Source organism: Hypanus sabinus, chromosome 3 (assembly GCF_030144855.1).
Source record: "Hypanus sabinus isolate sHypSab1 chromosome 3, sHypSab1.hap1, whole genome shotgun sequence".
Taxonomy (NCBI): Eukaryota; Metazoa; Chordata; class Chondrichthyes; order Myliobatiformes; family Dasyatidae; genus Hypanus; species Hypanus sabinus.
The window spans coordinates 6,996,463-7,016,212 of record NC_082708.1 but is presented as its reverse complement, the minus strand read 5'-3'; the positions used below and the strand labels follow the sequence as shown (position 1 = coordinate 7,016,212).

The 19,750-nt window shown below is 45.7% G+C and overlaps 1 protein-coding gene across 3 annotated transcripts in view; it reads right to left on the bottom strand.

The window, feature by feature from the left end:
- Positions 1–10,772: 10,772 nt before the first annotated feature.
- LOC132391016 (autophagy-related protein 16-like) overlaps positions 10,773–19,750 on the bottom strand; it is a 119,699-nt gene continuing 110,721 nt past the window's right edge. For 2 of the 3 annotated variants that reach the window (XM_059963627.1, XM_059963628.1), the window contains 2 exons: positions 17,255–17,356; positions 10,773–12,108 (listed from right to left, as the gene is read on the bottom strand). In XM_059963627.1, coding sequence (XP_059819610.1) covers positions 12,015–12,108; positions 17,255–17,356 — 196 coding nt within the window. In that variant the 3' untranslated portion in view covers positions 10,773–12,014. Of the gene's footprint in view, positions 12,109–17,254; positions 17,357–19,750 lie in introns of those variants that run through there. The other variant, XR_009511052.1, reaches the window with a different exon arrangement.

The following is a 19,750-nucleotide window of genomic DNA, read 5'->3' as shown; positions in this document are numbered from 1 at the left end:
TTTTTTTTTCTTTAATTGTGTACTTTTGGGTTTCTTGCTTTGTGAGCAAGCAAACCTCAAGGTTCTACGTTACACGTTCTTTGATAATAAATGAATCTTGAGTCCTGAAGAGTCTCCAATGTTTCTGCCTCTGCCACCACCCCAGACAGCATATTCCAGTCACCAACCACTCTCTGGGTAAAAAAAAAATTGCCCCTCACAAGTCCTTTGAAATTACTCTGTGTCACTTTCAATACATGCCCTCTGGTATTAGACATTTCAACCCTGGGAATAAAGTACTGTCTGTCTCCTCGGCCTCTGCCACTCCAGAAAAAGCAATCCATGTCTGCCTAACCTCTCGTTATAGCGCATGGCCTCTAATCCAGGCAACATCCTGGTAAACCTCTTCTGCACCCTCCATTGGTATTGCATTATTTGAATAGGCGATGATTGGTTAACTCTTACCTACAAGTTTGAATGGAATGTCTCTTATCTACTGTACAAGAAGGGCAGAACACTTTGGCTGCCATCTTGTCTTCTCCAACTAGATTCTTTTACTCCCTGTTTCCAATTCTCATTGTTCTATCAAATCTTGTGAAGCAACAAGTTTTCCGCCTCTTTCTTGACTTCCAAAAGATCTTTGGATTAATAACATCAGAATCCGACACGGGTCTAAATTCTGGAATTCTGTCCCATTGGAAGCACGTTCACCGGGAGGACTCCGCTGCAGGTCAAGGGGTTCGTTCCCCCTCTCCTCCTCAGAGGCAATACATGTTAGTTTTGTATGTGATAGTAAGGTACCAGAAGCTGAAGAAATAAATATTGCTGGAAAGGGAGAGACCATTTTGAGGAAAGAAAGGCAATTAAAGTCAGTGATCCACACAATGGGGGTGTAGTAGACAACCAGGAGGACAATCGGAGTTTACAGCGAGATCTGGACTAGCTCAAAAAATGGCAGATGGAACTTAATGCAGACAAGTGCGACGTTTTGCTCTTCGATAGGGCCAACCAGAGTGGATCTCACACGCTGAACGGTAGGGCACTGAGGTGTGGTAGAACAGAGGGATCTGGGAATTCAGGTCCATGATTCATTGAAAGTGGCGTCACAGGTAGACAGGGTCATAAGAAAGCTTTTGGCACATTGGCCTTCATAGATCAAAGTGCTGAGTACAGGAGTTGGGAAGTTATGTAAAGTGGCACTACACAAACTAGTACACCACCACACTGCCCAACAACTCGGTCTCCACATCCATCTGTGGCAACGAATTCCACAGATTCACCACCCTCTGACTAAAAATACTCCTCCTCATCTCTGTCTAGATGGAAATCCCTCAATTCTGGAGTTGTGCCCTCCGGTCCTAGATTCCCCCACTATGGGAAACATCCTCTCCACATCCACTCTATCTGTGTCCTCTGGTCCTAGACTCCCCCACTATAGGAAACATCCTCTCCACATCCACTCTATCTGTGTCCTCCGGTCCTAGATTCCCCCACTATAGGAAACATCCTCTCCACATCCACTCTATCTGTGTCCTCTGGTCCTAGACTCCCCCACTATAGGAAACATCCTCTCCACATCCACTCTATCTGTGTCCTCTGGTCCTAGACTCCCCCATTATAGGAAACATCCTCTCCACATCCACTCTATCTGTGTCCTCCGGTCCTAGATTCCCCCACTATGGGAAACATCCTCTCCACATCCACTCTATCTGTGTCCTCTGGTCCTAGACTCCCCCACTATAGGAAACATCCTCTCCACATCCACTCTATCTGTGTCCTCTGGTCCGAGACTCCCCCACTATAGGAAGCATCCTCTCCACATCCACTCTATCTGTGTCCTCTGGTCCTAGACTCCCCCACTATAGGAAACATCCTCTCCACATCCACTCTATCTGTGTCCTCTGGTCCTAGACTCCCCCACTATAGGAAACATCCTCTCCACATCCACTCTATCTGTGATCCTAGACTCCCCCACTATAGGAAACATCCTCTCCACATCCACTCTATCTGTGTCCTCTGGTCCGAGACTCCCCCACTATAAGAAACATCCTCTCCACATCCACTCTATCTGTGCCCTCTGGTCCTAGATTCCCCCACTATAGGAAACATCCTCTCCACATCCACTCTATCTGTGCCCTCTGGTCCTAGACTCCCCCACTATAGGAAACATCTTCTCCACATCCACTCTATCTGTGTCCTCTGGTCCTAGACTCCCCTACTATAGGAAACATCCTCTCCACATCCACTCTATCTGTGTCCTCTGGTCCTAGATTCCCCCACTATAGGAAACATCCTCTCCACATCCACTCTATCTGTGCCCTCTGGTCCTAGACTCCCCCACTATAGGAAACATCCTCTCCACATCCACTCTATCTGTGTCCTCTGGTCCTAGACTCCCCCACTATAGGAAACATCCTCTCCACATCCACTCTATCTGAGTCCTCTGGTCCTAGACTCCCCCACTATAGGAAACATCCTCTCCACATCCACTCTATCTGTGCCCTCTGGTCCTAGACTCCCCCACTATAGGAAACATCCTCTCCACATCCACTCTATCTGTGTCCTCTGGTCCTAGACTCCCCCACTATAGGAAACATCCTCTCCACATTCAATCTGTTCAGGCATTTCAGTGTTCGATAGGTTTCATTGAGATCCCCCCTCATTCTTCTGAACTCCATTGGGTACAGGCCCAGAGCCTTCAAACACGCTTTACATTAACCCTTTCATTCCCAGAATCATTCTTGTGAACCTCCACTGGACCTTATCCGATGCTAACACGTCCTTTCTCAGATAAGGGGCCCGAAACTGCTCACAGTACTGTACTCGGTGGGCACTGTTTGGTAGTTGCATTGACCTTTTCTTAGGGAAATAAAGAACACTGATAGCCAGTACAAAGAGGTGAGAGGGGGGAGGGTTGAGGTGTGATCAGTAATAAGTGAATGAAATGCCCTTTTCTCATTACTCAGAAGGGACTCTCCCTGAAACCTTTGACAACTTACTAGTCAGGAATTTATCAAAGTCTGCTTTAAATATACCCAATGACTTGGCCTCCACAGCCACCTGTGACAATGAATTCCACAGATTCACCACCCTCTGGCTGAATAAATTCCTCCTCATCTCTGTTTTAAAGGGATGCCCTTGCATTTTGAGGCTGTGCCCTCTTCCCCTCGCCCCAATTGGGCACCTTCAGACTATGAGTATATTTATGCTACCTTGTGTTGGTGTCTCCTGTCTCGCTCCACCACACACCATCTGCAAACTAATCACCAGAGTTCGTACTGTGCTCAGCCGGAACAAGGGAGTCTGGAGAAGAATCCCCCTGGGTTCTTCCCCCAAGCCATCAGACTCCTCAATACCCAGAGCCTGAACTGACATCTTACTGCCCTATTGTCTTGTTTATAATTTTTGTAATGCTTGTACTGCTTTGTGCACTTTATGCAGTCTGTAGTCTAGTGTAGTTTTCTCTGTGTTGTTTTTTTTACGTAGTTCAGTCTAGTTTTTTGTATTGTGTCATGTAACACCATGGTCCTGAACAACGCTGTCTCATTTTTACTGTGTACCGTACCAGCAGTTATGGTCGAAATGACAATAAAAAGTGACTTGACTTGACTTGACTTGGAAGAGGTTGTTGTGGTCAGCCGAGTTCAATGCCTGGAGTCCAAATTCCCGCAATCAGTGCGTTTATAAGACATGGGCCATTCAGCCCATTGAGTCTGTTCCACCATTCCATCATGGCTGATTTATTATCCCTCTCAACCCCATTCTCCAGCCTTCTCCCTGTAACGTTTGATATCTTACCTACTCAACCTCTGTTTTAGATATACCCAATGACCTGGTCTCCTCAGCCATCTGTAATTAACGTTACAGAAATGGAGGTGCTGGCAGTCTTAAAGTGGAAAAAGCTGAATAAATGCCTGTGGTCAGACTAAGTGTTTCATGGAAGACTACAACACCATACAGGCTACTTGGCCCACAATGTGGTGTTGATATTTTAACCTACTCTAAGATCAATCTAGCCCTGCCCTCCCACATATCCCTCCATTTTCCTGTCACCCATATGCCTATCTAAGAGGTGGTTAAACGCCCCAAAAGTATCTGCCTCTGCCACCACCTCCCCACCTCCCGTAGCAGTGCAGTCCACACTGTGCGGGCACTATAGTAGCAGATTGATCAGTGAAAAATATTACAGCTCGGCGTGTCGGAGTTCAGAGTTCAATTCCGGCATCCTCAGTAAGCAGTCTATGCATGTCCTCCCCAAGGGATAGATGGATTTTCTCCGGGTGCACTGGTTTCCTTCCCCAGTCCAAAGACGAGCTGGGTAGGTAAATTGGTCATTTTAAATTGCCCTGTGATTAGGTTAGGGTTAATTTGGGGTTATCAGGAGTTGCTGAGCAGCATGTCTCAAAGGATTGGAAGAGCCTATTCTGTGCTACATCTCTAAATAAGTAAAATACATCCCCCCCCCCCCCCACCGCCATGCACTTTCCTCCAATTACCTTTAAATTATGCTCCCTGTATTCGGCATTTCCATCCTGGGAAAGACACTCTGGCTACCACTCGATTTGTGCCATCTTGTCTGCTTCTATTAGGTCGCCTCTATTCCGCCTTTGCTCCAAAGAAAAAGACCCCCACTTAACCCAACCTTATGAGACATCCTCTCTAAGCCAGGCAGCATCCTGGTAAAACTCTTCTGCAGCCTCTCTAAAGCTTCCACATCCTCAGTTGAGTGAAAAAGCAAATTGTACAGAACAGACAGAGAGTCTGCAGAGATTGAGATAGGTTTAGCCAGCGGGCAAGGGTTTGGCAGATGGAATACAATGTTGGTAAATATGAGGCCATCCACTTTGGAAGGGAAAATGAAAGAGCAGATTATTATTTAAATGGTAAAAAAATTGCAGCTTGCTGCTGTGCAGAGGGATTTGGAAGTGTTTGTGTATGAATCATAAAAGGTTGGGCTGCAGATGCAGCAGGCTATTAAGGTGGTAAATGGGATGTTGGTCATTTCCAGACATACTGAATTTAAGAACAGGGAGGTTATGCTGCAACTGGAGCTGATGAGGGTGCTGATGAGGCCGCGCCTTGAGTACTGTGTGCAGTTCTGGTCGCATTATTTGAGGAAGGATATACTGGCTTTGGAGGCGGTGCAGAGGAGGTTCACCAGGTTGATTCCAGAGATGAGGAGTTTAGACTATGAGGGAAGATTGAGTTGCCTGGGACTGTACTCACTGGAATTCAGAAGAATGAGAGGAGATCTTATAGAAATATATAAAATTATGAAAGGGATAGATAAGATAGATGGAGGAATGTTGTTTCCACTGATAGGTGAGACTAGAACTAGGGGACATAGTCTCAAGATTCGAGGGAGTAGATTTAGGACGGAGATGAGGAGGAACTGCTTTTCCCAGAGAGTGGTGAATCTGTGGAATTCTCTGTTCAATGAAGCAGTGGAGGCTGCCTCAGTAAATATATTTAAGACAAGGTTGGATATTTTTGCATAGTAGGGGAATTAAGGATTATGGGGAAAAGGCAGGTAGGTGGAGATGAGTCCATGGCCAAATCAGCCATGATCTTAACGAATGGTGAAGCAGGCTCGACAGAACCTACTCCTGCTCCTATTTCTTATATTCTTATGATAATGAGGTGACCAGAACTGAACATAATACTCCAAGCGTAGTCTAACTCGGGTATTATAGAGCCACAAGATTGCCATAAGTTCATAATTTATATCATCATGGCTGATCCCCTCTTCCTGTCATCCCCAATCTCCTGCCTTCTCCCCATATTCCTTCATGCCCTGACCAATCAAGAATCTGTCAACTTCTGCCTTAATATGCATAACTGTGTGCCCTTTACAGCCTCCTGTGGCAATGAATTCCATAGATTCGCCACCCTTTGGCTGAAGAAATTCCTCCTCAACTCCGTTCTGAAGCGAGTATTCTGAGGCTGTGACTTCTGATCTTAGACTCTCCCACCATAGGAAACATCCTCTCCACATCCACTCTATCAAAGCCTTTCACCATTTGATAGGTTTCAATGAGGTTACCTCTCATTCTTCTGAATTCCAGTGAATACAGGCCCAGAGCCATCAAACACTCTTCATATGATAAGCCATCCTGGAATCATCTTTGTGAATCTCCTATGAACCCTCTCCAGTTTCAGCACATCCTTTCTAAGGGGCCCAAACCTACTAATGATATTCCAAGTGATGCCTCACCAGTGCTTTATAAACTTTCAACATTACTTCCTTGCTTTTATATTCTAGTCCTCTTGAAATGAAAGTTAACATTGCATTTGCCTTCCTCACCACAGACTCAACCTTCAAATTAACCTTTAGGGAATCTTGCACTGGCTCCTTCACCCCTTTGCCCTTCCTGTCACATGGCCCTGAATTCAAACTTCTGACTAACAAATGCCAACACAAAATGAATACCTACTTAAGCACCCTATCATTGCAACTAGAGTGGCATCTTTGAAGGATCTCTGGACATGGACCCCAAGATCTCTCTGTTCTTCCACACAGCTAAGAATCCTGTATTCTACCTTCAACTTCCACCTTCCAAATTGAATCACTTCACATTTCTCCAGCTTGAACTGCATCTGCCACTTCTCAGCCCAGCTCTGCACGCTGATGTTTAGTTATAACCTATAGCAATTTCTACACTATCAAAAATTTCACCAACCTTTATGTCATCTGCCGACTACTAACCCATCCTTCCACTTCCCCCTCTATCGGTTATAAAAATCACAAAGAGCAGGAGTTATAGAGAGATAATGAGCACTACAGTACTGAAACAGGCCCTTCGGCCCATCTAGTTCATACCAAACTATTATTCTGCATAGTCCCATCTACCTGCACCCAGACCATAGCGCTCCATTCCCCTCTCATCCAGATTACTCTTCAATGCTGAAATCGACCCCTCATCCACCACTTCTGCTGGCAGTTGGTTCTACTCTCTCATCCCCCCTCTGAGTGAAGGCATTCCCCCTCATTTTCCCCTTTCACATAGGTTAGGAGCAGTGGTGATAGGGGATTCAATAGTCAGAGGAACAGTCAGGAGATTCTCTGATGGGATATTGCCTGACAGGTACTAGGGTCAGGGTCATCTCAGATCACATTGACAGCATTTTGGAGAGGGAGGGAGAACAGCCAGATGCCTTGGTACATATTGGTACCAATGACACAGGAAGGAAAAGCAAAGGGGTCCTGAAAAGAGAATTTAGAGAGCTAAGCAGAAAGCTAAGAAGCAGAACCTCCAGAGCAGTAACTTCTGGATTGCTACCTGTGCCGCTCACCAGTGAGGGTAGAAACAGGATGGCTTGGTAGATTAATGAGTGGCTGAGAAACTGGTGCAGGGGGCAGGGTTTCAGGTTCTTGGATCATTGGGATCTCTTGTCGGGGAGGTATGACCTGAACAAAAGTGACAGGTTGCATCTGAACCCGAGGGGGCCCAATATTCTCATGGGCAGGTTTGTTAGCGCTATTGGAGAGGACTTAAACTAATTTGGCAGGGGTTGGGAACCAGAGTGAATGGACTCAGGATAGGATGGATGGTAAAAATGCAAAGATAGCATGCAGTCAGATGACAGGACAAAATTGCAGCCAGCAGGGTGAGTATCAGCGCATTAGGGATGCAGAATCAAAAAGGGTAGCAAATACAGCACTCAAAGTGTTGTATCTCAATGCACGGAGTACAAGAAATAAAGTGGATGATCTTGTTGCACTATTACAGATTGTCAGGTATGATGTTGTGGCCATCACTGAATCGTGGCTGAAGGATGGTTGTAGTTGGGAAGTGAATATCTAAGGTTACACGTTTTATTAGAAGGATAGGAAGGTAGGCAGAGGGGATGATGTGGCTCTGCTGGTAAAGAATGGCATCAAATCAGTAGAGAGATGGGACATAGGATTGGAAGATGTTGAATCCTTGTGGGTTGAGTTAAGAAACTGCAAGGGTAAAAGGACCCTGATGGCAGTTATATACAGGCCTGCCAACAGTAGCTGGGATGTGGACCACAGATTACAACAGGAAATAAAAAAAGGCAAGTCAAAAGGGCAATGTTATGGTAGTCACGGGAGATGTTAACGTGCAGGTTGACTGGAAAAATAAGGTTGACAATGGATCTCAATAGACTGAATTTGTTGAATGCCGATGTGATGGCTTTTTAGAGCAGTTTGTCATTGAGCCTACCAGGGGATTAGCTACACTGGATTGGGTGATATGTAATGAACCAGAGGCGATTAGGGAAGCTTAAGGTAAAAGAATCCTTAGGAAACGGTGATCACAATATGATGCAGTTCAACTTGAAACTTGATGGGGAGAAAGTCTGACATAGCAGTATTTCAATGGAGTAAAAGAAATTACAACGGTATGAGAGAGGAGTTGGCCAAAATTAATGCTGGCAGGGATGACAGCAGAGCAGCAATGGCTTGAGTTTCTGGGAAAATGAGGAAGGTTCAGGATAGATGTAATCCAAAGACAAAGAAATACTCAAATGGCAAAATAGTACAACCATGGCTAACAAAGCTAATGTAAAAGCAAAAATTAGTAGGAAGATAGAGGATTGGGAAGCTTTTAAAACCCTACAGAAAGCAACTAAAAGAATATTAGGAGGGAAGGGATGAAATATGAAAGCAAACTAGCAAACGTTATCAAAGTGGGTAAGAAAAGCTTTTTCAATTATGTAAAAAAATAAAAGAGAGATGAGTGTGTACATAGGACCGCTAGAAAACGAGGCCAGAGAAATAATAACGGGGGTCAAAGAGATGGCAGATGAACTATTTTGCATCAGTGTTCACTGTGGAAGCCACTAGCAGTGTACTGGAAGCTGAAGGGTGTATGGGAAGAGAAGTGAGTGCAGTTACTATTACAAAGGAGAAGGTGCTCAAAAAGCTGAAAGACCCAAGGGTACGTACTGTAAGTCACCTGGACCAGATGAACTGCACCGTAGGGCTCTGAAAGAGGAAGCGGTAGAGATTGTGGAGGATAGATACATGCACAGAGACAAACAGACAGATACACAGACGGACAGATTGATTTACACAGAAATAGACAGCTAGATACACAGAGACAGACAGAGCGACAGATAGACTGACAGAGAAAGACAGACAGTCTGACAGATAAGTACATAGATGAATAAAAAAAATAAACGAACAACTATGGTAACTAATTAAAGTAACTAAACACATACATAACATGGCCACGGAATGTACATGTGATAAATAAATGAATTTGAATTTGAATTTTGACTCTGAATAACATCATTGTGAAGTAGAGAAGAAATGAACTGGGGCGACAGTCACAGGAAAAGTTCAGTTCCACTGATTTATTTAACAAAAGTACAAAAACACAAATGATGAAATTCAAAGTTAATGAAATAACAGACGGACATTTACGAGATGAATTTAATAGTTTGTTAGCCAAACACATGTAAACACTGTTTTAATGGACCAGGGATCAGACCAAACAGTTTCCATCTACTGAGTGTCTTTAGCAAGTCCCTTGCTTTTAGACAGAGCCGTACATAACAGGTGCAGATCATCTGACACAACATGCATTGCTCCTCATCTGCACTAATACTATCTGCCAGCTCTTGTAGCCTCTTTTGCCTTAGTGATTGGAGGAACCATCCCGATGTTTCCGTGATGTTGCGAGAGGCTCTGCCTGCTCCTCATCATTAAGGAGTGTGTGTAGACTCCAGTCACACTCAAGATGGCGGGGGAGAGAAAAGCTCCTCAGATCCCCTCTGGCTTCTGCTGCCCTCCTTTTCCGATGAAAGGTCTCAGCTGGAAATGTTGACTGTTTAATCCCCTCCATAGATACTGCCTGACCAGCTGAGCTCCTCCAACATTTTGTAGGTGTGTGTCGTTCAGATCTGTTCTAACCCTCCTCCTCCTAACCTTAAATTTGATGTCCTTTGATTTTATACACCTTGGCCACAATTGAAACAAAATCTGGTTTCCCACCATCAAAAATTAGATCACCTCCATCTGAACTGCCCCCAAACCCCCATTTCCTCCACTCTAAGGAAAACAGACTCAGTGTCTCCTCATCAGTGAAAGCCTCCCTCTATAGATAATGTGCAGGGTAACAGTCTTTTACCCAGGGTAGGAGAGACCGAAACTGGGGCTGGGATGTTGTAAGTGAAAGGAGGGAAAATTTTAAAAAGGGACCTGAGGGGTAACTTTTTCAAGAAGTGGCTGGTGCGGATATGGACCGAGTGGTTGAGGCAACATTTAAAATACACGGACAGTGTTGTGGATTGGAAAGGCTGAGAGAAGGGATTCCCATCCCGGGGTTCAGAGACGCCTTGGGTACAGGTCAGGGTCCATGGGTTATAAAAGGTTGGGAGCCCCTAGTTTAGAGGGATACAGGACAAACATTGGCAAATGGACCTAGCCTAGAAGGGCATCTTATTCCAAATCAGGGCTCACCAATGTCTTATCAACTTGACCATAACATCCCCTGGTTCTCAGTCCCATCCCAAATCTCCAACTTGATGGCATGAATGTCAATTTCTCAAACTTCCAGTAAATGCCCCCCCTTCACCATTCCCCATTTCTGTTTCCCCTCTCTCAACTTATCTCCTTACCTGCCCAGCACCTCCCCCTTCCCTTTTATCCATGGCCTTCTGTGCTTTCCTATCAGATACCCCCTTCTCCAGCCCTTTACCTTTTTCCCCAATTAACCTCATGGCTCTTTACTTTACCCACTCCCCCCTCCGGGTTTCATCTATCCCCTACCACCTTGTAGTTCTTCCTCCCCCGCCCCCCCCCCCCCCACCTTGTAACTCTGACTTTTCATCTTTTTTTCCCCTAGTCCTAATGAAGTGTCCCAGCTTGCTACATTGGCCGTTTACTCTTTTCCATAGATGTTTCCTGGCCTGCTGAGCTCCTCCAGCATTTTGTGTGTTGCCTTGGATTGCAGCCTCTGCAGATATTCTCGTGTTTACCGTCCCAAATCCACTTTGGTCACAGGCCAGAGTATTCCAGGACTCAGTGGATATCCTTAAGGACTTCCTCAGATTCCTTTTCTGTTTATCTGGTTTTCACTCCCAGTGATGGAGCTTGGAATAGCGTCCAATCGCCCGCTGGTTCTCAGTCCCAGCAGCCAACGGGATATCTCAGTCCTTCCTCCAAGGTCAGCTGGTGGCCCACTGATTTAAAGCCAAAAGCCCCCGCCCCATCTGCAGATGTTTCCTGGCCAGCTAAGTGGTTTCCTGCATTTCTCTTCCCGTGACAGATCCAGCTGAGCTTCGGAGTTCGACACACCTTCCTGTGACTCACTGCCTGTCCAACCTCCAAACTTGTTGCTTTCCTTCAAAATAATTAATGGCCATGGAAGTTGGGATTTAGTTGATGGCTTTACATTTCTAGTCACGGGTCATTGGCACCAGTCTACCAGTAACATAATTGCCCACAGATCTCTCCTTTCCTCTGTCTCTTCACTTCCCAGGCCTGGGGCAATAGACAAGTCATAGGAGTAGGCCATTTGGCAAATCACATCTGCTCTGCCATTCCATCATGGGTGATGTATTATCCCTCTCAACCCCATTCTCCTGCCTTCGCCCTGTAATCTTTGACGCCCTGACTAAACAATCCCACAGATTCACCACCCTCCAGCTAAAGAAATCTGTCCTCATCCCTGTTCTGAAGGGACATCCTTCTATTCTGTGGCTGTGCCCTCTGGTCCAAGAATCTCCCACTGTTAGAAACATCCTCTCCACATCTATTTTATCTGGGCCTTTCAATATTCAGTAGGTTTCAATGCAATCCCCTCTCATTCTTCTAAACAACAAGCCCAGAGCCATCAAACGTTCGTCATATGTTAATCCTTTGATTCCTGGGATCATTCACAGGAAGCTCCTCTGGACACTCTTCACAGCAAGCATATCCCTTCTTAGACATGGGGCCCAAAACTGCTCGCAATACTCCAAATGCGGCCTCAGCTCAACTATAACATGTCTCACTGCCCAGGAGGGACCCAGAGCAGGTATTGAACCGATGAAGAGTACTGCACGTCGCTCCTGTGGATGTGTCAGTAGTCAGTCCAGAGATTGGCCACCTTCGCTCTGTCCACACTGACCAGGTACTCGCCTGACTGTGACCAGGAGACGGCATTAATGGAGGACCTAGGGGAGTGAAAGAAAGAGAGGATGTATTAATCTCTGAGGGGGAGAGGAAGACCTCAAGGGAGGTGGAGTTGTGGTGGTGGGGGGGGGAGGGGTGTACCAAGGATGCTTAGCAGTGTGGAGGATCCTGGGGCCCATGACCATAAACATTGCCACACAAGCTGAGAGGATAGTTAAGAAGGTGTATGGGGAGGTAATGTTGCAGCTGTACAAAACCCTGGGCCATACTTGGAATTTTAGTGCTTCATTATCGGAAGGCTGTAGAAGCTTTAGAGAGGGTGCAGAGGAGATTCACCAGGATGCTGCCTGGATTAGAGAGGGTGCAGAGGAGATTCACCAGGATGCTGCCTGGATTAGAGAGGGTGCAGAGGAGATTCACCAGGATGCTGCCTGGATTAGAGAGGGTGCAGAGGAGATTTACCAGGATGCTGCCTGGATTAGAGAGGGTGCAGAGGAGATTTACCAGGATGCTGTCTGGATTAGAGAGGGTGCAGAGGAGATTCACCAGGATGCTGCCTGGATTAGAGAGGGTGCAGAGGAGATTCACCAGGATGCTTCCTGGATCAGAGAGGGTGCAGAGGAGATTCACCAGGATGCTGTCTGGATTAGAGAGGGTGCAGAGGAGATTCACCAGGATGCTGCCTGGATTAGAGAGGGTGCAGAGGAGATTCACCAGGATGCTGCCTGGATTAGAGAGCACGTCTTATGAGGGTAGGTTGAGCGAGCTGGGGCTTTTTTCTTGGAACGGAGGAGAATGAGAGGTGACTTGATAGAGGTGTACAAGATGATTTTTTTTTAGCTTTTCACACCAGACAGTCAGCCATTCTTGTCTGGCGCATGGTGTCAGGATTGGTCTCCTTTTGGATTAACCGGGTCACGGTATGAACGTTCCTGACTCGACCCTTGTTTTTTTACAAGGCCGAGTGGCTAGCTCAATGCTCAACCCGGCACGGATGGGAGTGACCCGCCTTGGATTCGAACTCGGGAGCCTTCGCTCCGGAGTCCGGCACTGATGCCACTGCGCCACCAGCCAGCCTTACAGGATGACAAGAAACATAGATCAAGTGGATAGCCAGGGACTTTTCCCCAGGGTGGAAATGGCTACTACAAGGGGGCATCATTTTAAGGTGATTGGAGGGAAGTATAGAGGACATGTCAGAGGTAGATTTTTTTTTAAAACAGAGCGGTGGGTGAGTGAGCCAGTGGGGTTAAAACAGGCAGATACATCAAGGATATCAAAACTGGGAAGACATTTCACTCGACAGATAAAACTGGAGGAAATCTGTTCAAAAGGGAGCTGCGATACATGAGAGTGAACTCTGCTATTCCATAAAGAACAAGTGACAGCTGTGAAAGGAGAGACTGAACAACCAAAAGACCCGGCCACTAACCTCAGCCACCACTCACTCGTGTCCACACTGAACCAGAATGTGTGGATCCCGGATCAGCCTCTACAGTCACCTGAGGACCTTCCAATAGACAGCCCCTTAGGGGAACGTCAGACCCAACTCCAGTGACAAGACTACTATTTATACCCCAAATAACCCCTTATATTTATTGGGGGGTGAAATGTAATATCTATACTAGATTGGAGGCATCTAGTATATATAATGCCAAGAACAATCATGGTCGATCATGGTCGCCTATGTCACATGACACGCCACATAATAACGATGAAGAGTATACAGTGCTGCTAGAAAGTTTGAGAACCCTGTAGAATTTTCTCTATTTCTGCACAAATATCATCAGATCTTCACACAAGCCCCAAAACTTGATAAAGAGAACCTAATTAAATAAATAACAAAAAATATACTTGCTAATTTATTTATTGAGAAAAATTATTCAATGTTGCACGCATTCGTTGGAAAACCTATGTGAATCTTTGCTTTCAGCAACTGGTGTGACTTCTTGTATAGCAATAACTTCAACCAAACATTTCCAGTAACTGATCGGTCCTGCACATCAGCTTGGAGAAACTTCAGGCCATTCCTCCTTACAAAACTGCTTCAACTCTGGGATGTTGGTGGGCTTCCTTAAATAAACTGCTTGCCTCAGGTCCGTCCACAACGTTTCTATAGGATTAAGGTCAGGACTTTTGACTTGGCCATTCCAAAACAAGAATTTTTTTTCTTTTTAAAACATTCTGCTGTTGATTTACTCTTGTCTTTCAGGCCATTGTCTTGCTGCACCATCTGACTTCTATTAAGCTTCAGGTGATGGACTGCTACCCTGACATTCTCCTGTAAAATGTCTAATACAATTTTGAATTCATTGTTCCCTCAACGATTGCAAGCTGTCCAGGTCCTGAGGCAGCAAAGCCGTCCCAAACCATGATGCTCCTTCCACCATGCTTCATAGTTGGGATGAGGTTTGATGTTGGTGTGCAGTGGTGCCCTTTTACCTCCAAACGTAGCAATGTGCATTTCTACCAAAAAGTTCAACTTTTGTCTCACCTGTCCACAGAACATTGTACCGGAAGCATTGTGGAACATCCAGGTGGTCTTTTGCAACTTGAGACTTGCAGCAATGTGTTTTTTTGGAGAGCAGTGGATTCTCCCTTTCATGAACACCGTTCTTGTTCAGTGTTTTTCTTATAGTGGACACATGGACACAGACTTTAGCAGGCTTTAGAGATTGCTGCAGATCTTTCGCTGTTACCCTTGGGTTCTTTTCCACTTCCTTCAGCATTGCACATTGTGCTCTTGGAGTGATCTTTGCAGGATGCCCACTCCTTGAGAGAGTAGCAACACTACCGAATTTCCTTCATTTGCAGACAATTTCTCTTACTGTGGACTGATGAACACTCAGGTCTTTAGAAATGCTTTTACAGTCTTTTCCAGTTTCATGCACCTGTATAATTCTTCTTCTAAGGTCTTCTGATAGCTGTTTTGACCGAGGCAGGGTGCACATAAAGAGAACTCCCTTGAGAAGAGCAGGCTCTGTCAGTAACCTGACATAACCATATAACAATTACAGCATGGAAACAGGCCATCTCGGCCCTTCTAGTCCGTGCTGAACGCTTACTCTCACTTAGTCCCACCGACCTGCACTCAGCCCATAACCCTCCACTCCTTTCCTGTCCATATACCTACCCAATTTTACTTTAAATGACAATACCGAACCTGCCTCTACCACTTCTCCATTTGTCTTGGTGTGGTGTTTTTTTTAAAAAAGGGCAGGGCACCTCTACAACCCACACCTCCAATTTCACAGACAGACAGACTTTATTGATCCCGAGGGAAATTGGGTTTCGTTACAGTCGCACCAACCAAGAATAGTGTAGAAATATAGCAATATAAAGCCATAAATAATTAAATAATATTAAGTAAATTATGCCAAGTGGAAAGAAGTCCAGGACTAGCCTATTGGCTCAGGGTGTCTGACACTCCAAGGGAGGAGTTGTAAAGTTTGATGGCCACAGGAAGGAATGACTTCTTATGACGCTCAGTGTTGAATCTCAGTGGAATGAGTCTCTGGCTGAATGTACTCCTGTGCCTAACCAGTACACTAAGGAGTGGATGGCATGCAACTTGGACAGCATCCTCTTTTCAGACACTAATGTCAGAGAGTCCAGTTCCACCCCCACAATATCACTGGCCTTACGAATGAGTTTGTTGATTCTGTTGGTGTCTGCTATCCTCAGCCTGCTGCCCCAGCACACAACAGCAAACATGATAGCACTGGCCACCACAGCCTCGTAGAACATCCTCAGCATCGTCCGGCAGATGTTAAAGGACCTCAGTCTCCTCAGGAAGTAGAGACGGCTCTGACCCTTCTTGTAGACAGCCTCCGTGTTCTTTGACCAGTCCAGTTTATTGTCAATTCGTATCCCCAGGTATTTGTAATCCTCCACCATGTCCACACTGACCCCTTGGATGGAAACAGTGGTCACGGGTGCCTTAGCCTTCCTCAGGTCCACCACCAGCTCCTTAGTCTTTTTCACATTAAGCTGCAAATGATTCTGCCCGCACCGTGTGACAAAGTTTCCCACCGTAGCCCTGTTCATTTCATTGATTGGAACAGCCGATTCCAAATAGCCTTTGTAGAAGGCACTACCCCAGAGGTTCACATAATTTTTCCAATAAATACATGTAATATTGAATCATTTTTCTCAATAAGAAAATGAACAAGTAAAATTTTTTGTGTTAGTAATTTAATTAGGTTCTCCTATTCCTTTTTAGGTCTTACATGAAGATCTTTTCACATTTTAGGTCATATTTATGGAGAAGTAGAGGAAATTCTACAGGGTTCACTAACTTTCAAGCACCACTGAACGTAGATGCCAATCTATAATTGGCATTCATAGAGCTTTCCCACATTGCAGAACTGTTCCACTTCACAGCCTGCTAGGATGTAGAAAGTTTTAGGAACTTGGCGTTTTCTGGTCAGTTCTAGCTACCTCATTCTGGAAAGGATCCAGATGTAGGGAGAAGTTGGGCAGACCCAATGTTACAATTCCGAAGGGATTTGGATCAATCAGGCCTCCACTGGTCAGGGACAATATAGACATTGTGGCCTAGCTGTCAAGGGCAGCACGATATGAAGAGCAAGCTGTTCCCCACGCCGCAGGCTCCCCTTCTCCACACAACTGATGAAACCAAAAGAACAGCCAAGGCCGATACAGTTTGGCAGCAGAGATGTCGCAAGAGTTGCCAGTCAAAATGGAACTCAATGTAGGTCTGCCTCAGGGACTCCAAATTTTTCACTTGGGATTTATTCCTAAAGCCTCCCTCATGAGAGGGTATAGCTGCAAGGCAGCAGAGGTTTGAAATCAGTTTTCCTTCTCCTAGATGAGCTGCCAACCACGGCTGATGAGCCCCGTCCGCGGAGAGCGAGAAGCTCTACGGCACCAGTATTCCACCTTTGCCCCCTCACCTGTCAGTGGAAACCGTTCTGCCAGGCTAAGCCACACGTGAAGGTCAGGAGCTGGACTTGGTTGTCAGAGGCTATTTTGGGATGCACGCCATTGGGAGCTTATCCCACTACCCACCATTTTCACCCCAGCTATAACAACTTTAAGGAGCCATCCTGATCCATATCTAACGTGAAAGAGTTTGGCGAATTCTGGGGAGACACCAAAGAATGGGGTCAGGCTGGATTGCCGTCACATGGGGTTAACTCAGTGGGTTGAGTTTACTCCACCTACCTGTGTTCTCCAGACAGGGCTGCCTTCACGTCCCCAGTGTGGATGTCCCAGACATGGAGCGTCCCATCTGAGGATCCAGCCACAGCATAGCACCCATCGGGGCTGAGGAGAAAAGAAGAGGAACGCAAGTGGGAAACGAGCATTTATAGATCTTTCCCAAACTGTAGAACTTCTCCAACTCACACTGGTCAACAGGGCATTGACAGGATGCAGACCTGGGCTGAGAGGTGGCAGATGGAGCTCAATCTGGAAAAGTGTGAAGTGGTTCACTTTGGAAGGTCATACCTGAAGGCAAAATACAGGGTCAATGACAGGATTCTCAGTAGTGTGGAGGGACAGAGGGATCTCGGGGTCCACGTCCATAGATCCCTCAAAGTTGATAGGGTTGTTGAGAATGTGTTGGCCTTCATTAGTTTGGGCATTGAGTTCAAGAGCTGTGAGGTAATGTTGCAGCTCTATTAAACCCTGCTTGCACCATACTTGGAATGTTGTCAAATCACAAACAAGAGAAAAATCTGCAGATGCTGTAAAACTGAGCAGCACACACAAAATGCTGGAGGAACTCAGAAGGCCAGGTAGCATCCATGGAAAAGAATGCAGTTGAGGTTTTGGGCCGAAACCCTTCAGCAGGACTGGAGAAAAAAAAAGCTGAGGAGTAGATTTGAAAGGTGGCAGGATGGGAAAGAGAAGCACAAGGTGATAGGTGGAACCTGGAGTGGGATCCATAGATGCTGCCTGGCCTGCTGAAGTTCCTCCAGTATTTTGTGTGTGTTGCTTGAAATGTGTTTCGTTCTGGTCGCCTCATTATAGGAAAGATGGGGAAACTTTCGAGAGCGTGCAGAGGAGATTTCCCAGGATGTTGCATGGATTAGAGAACATGTCCTATGAGAATAGATTGAGTGAGCTGGGACATTTCTGTTTTGAGAGAAGGAAGACGAGAGGTGAGTATCAGCACACTTTCTGGCACCAACACAACATGCCCACAATGTTTGGAATAACAACGTAGAACACAAGAGCAAAATAGCCCCTCTCATCCAATCCCAGCAAGGCCTCCAAGCCTTCAGTCTCCAGTCATCAGCCTTTGTCTTCTAAACTTCTGATTGATCTTCCGACTTCGATATTGACCCTTGGACTAGCTGATGATGGGACTCCAAACTCTAGGCTCATCAGCTCACTGGTGATCGTGCCTCCTGCTCACATGGATATTCGAACCTTGGACCCATTGACCAGAGACAGCCCGATATCCACAGATGTCTAGTATCTAATCAGCCACTCACATGGTGGCAACTCAATGCATAATAGCATGCAGACATGGTCCAGAGGTTCAGTTGTTCAGGCCAAACATCACAATGGGGAAGAAATGAGGCCCAAGTGGCTTTGACCATGGAATGATTGTTGGTGCCAAATAGAATGGTTTGAGTATCTCGGAAACTGCTGATCTCCTGGGATCTTCGTACATAACAGTCTCTAGAGTTTACAGAGAATGGTACAAAAAACAAAACAAAAAAAAACACCCAGTGACACACACAAATACTGGAGGAACTCAGCAGGCCAGGCAGCATCTATAGAAAAGAGTACAGTTGACGTTTTGAGCCGAGACCCTTCAGCAGGAAGGGTGTTGTACCCTCTCTCGTGGACGCTGCCTAGCCTGTTGAGTTCCTCCAACATTTTGTGTGTGTGTTGCTCGGATTTCCAGCATCTGCAGATTTTCTTTTGTCTGTGATTGGATAGACATCCGGTGAGCGGCAGTTCTGTGGGTGAAAACGCCTCGTTAATGAGAGAGGTCAGAGGAGAATGGCCAGGCTGGTTCAAGCTGACAGTAACTCAAATAACCATGTGTTACAACAGTGGTGTGCAGAGGAGAACCTCTGAATGCACAACATCAAACCTCGAAGTGGATGGGCTACAGCAGCAGAGACCATGAACATACACTCAGTGGCCACTTTATTAGGTACAGGAGGTACCTGCTCCAGTTTCTTCCCACAGTCTAAACATGTAGCAGTTGGTAGGTAATTGGCCATTGTATATTGTGATTAGGCTATGGTTAAATTGGTGGGTTATAGGAATCACCTAACAAAGTGGCCAGTGAGAGTATTCCATGGCGAGAACGGATCAGTGTGGATAGTACACGAGACAAGTTACTCCACTGCATCTTGGTACATGTGACAATCATAAATCAATGCCTGGGTAGGGAATACATTGATGATTGGAAAATGTGGGCTGCCCCCAGCACATCTTCGGACTGTGTGGGTCGCTGATGCAAAACAACGCATTTCACTGTATATTTTAATGTACATGTGAGAAATAAATTTTTATAATCTTTAGATTATTTGGTTTCTAATCTAATTTAAACATTTTGGGTCATCTGTAATAGAGGAGACTAGGACCAGATGGTACAGACTCAGAATAGAAGGACGTCGCTTTAGAACGGAAAGGAGGAAGAATTTCTTTAGCTGGAGGGTGGTTAATCTGTGGAATTCATTGTCATAGATGACT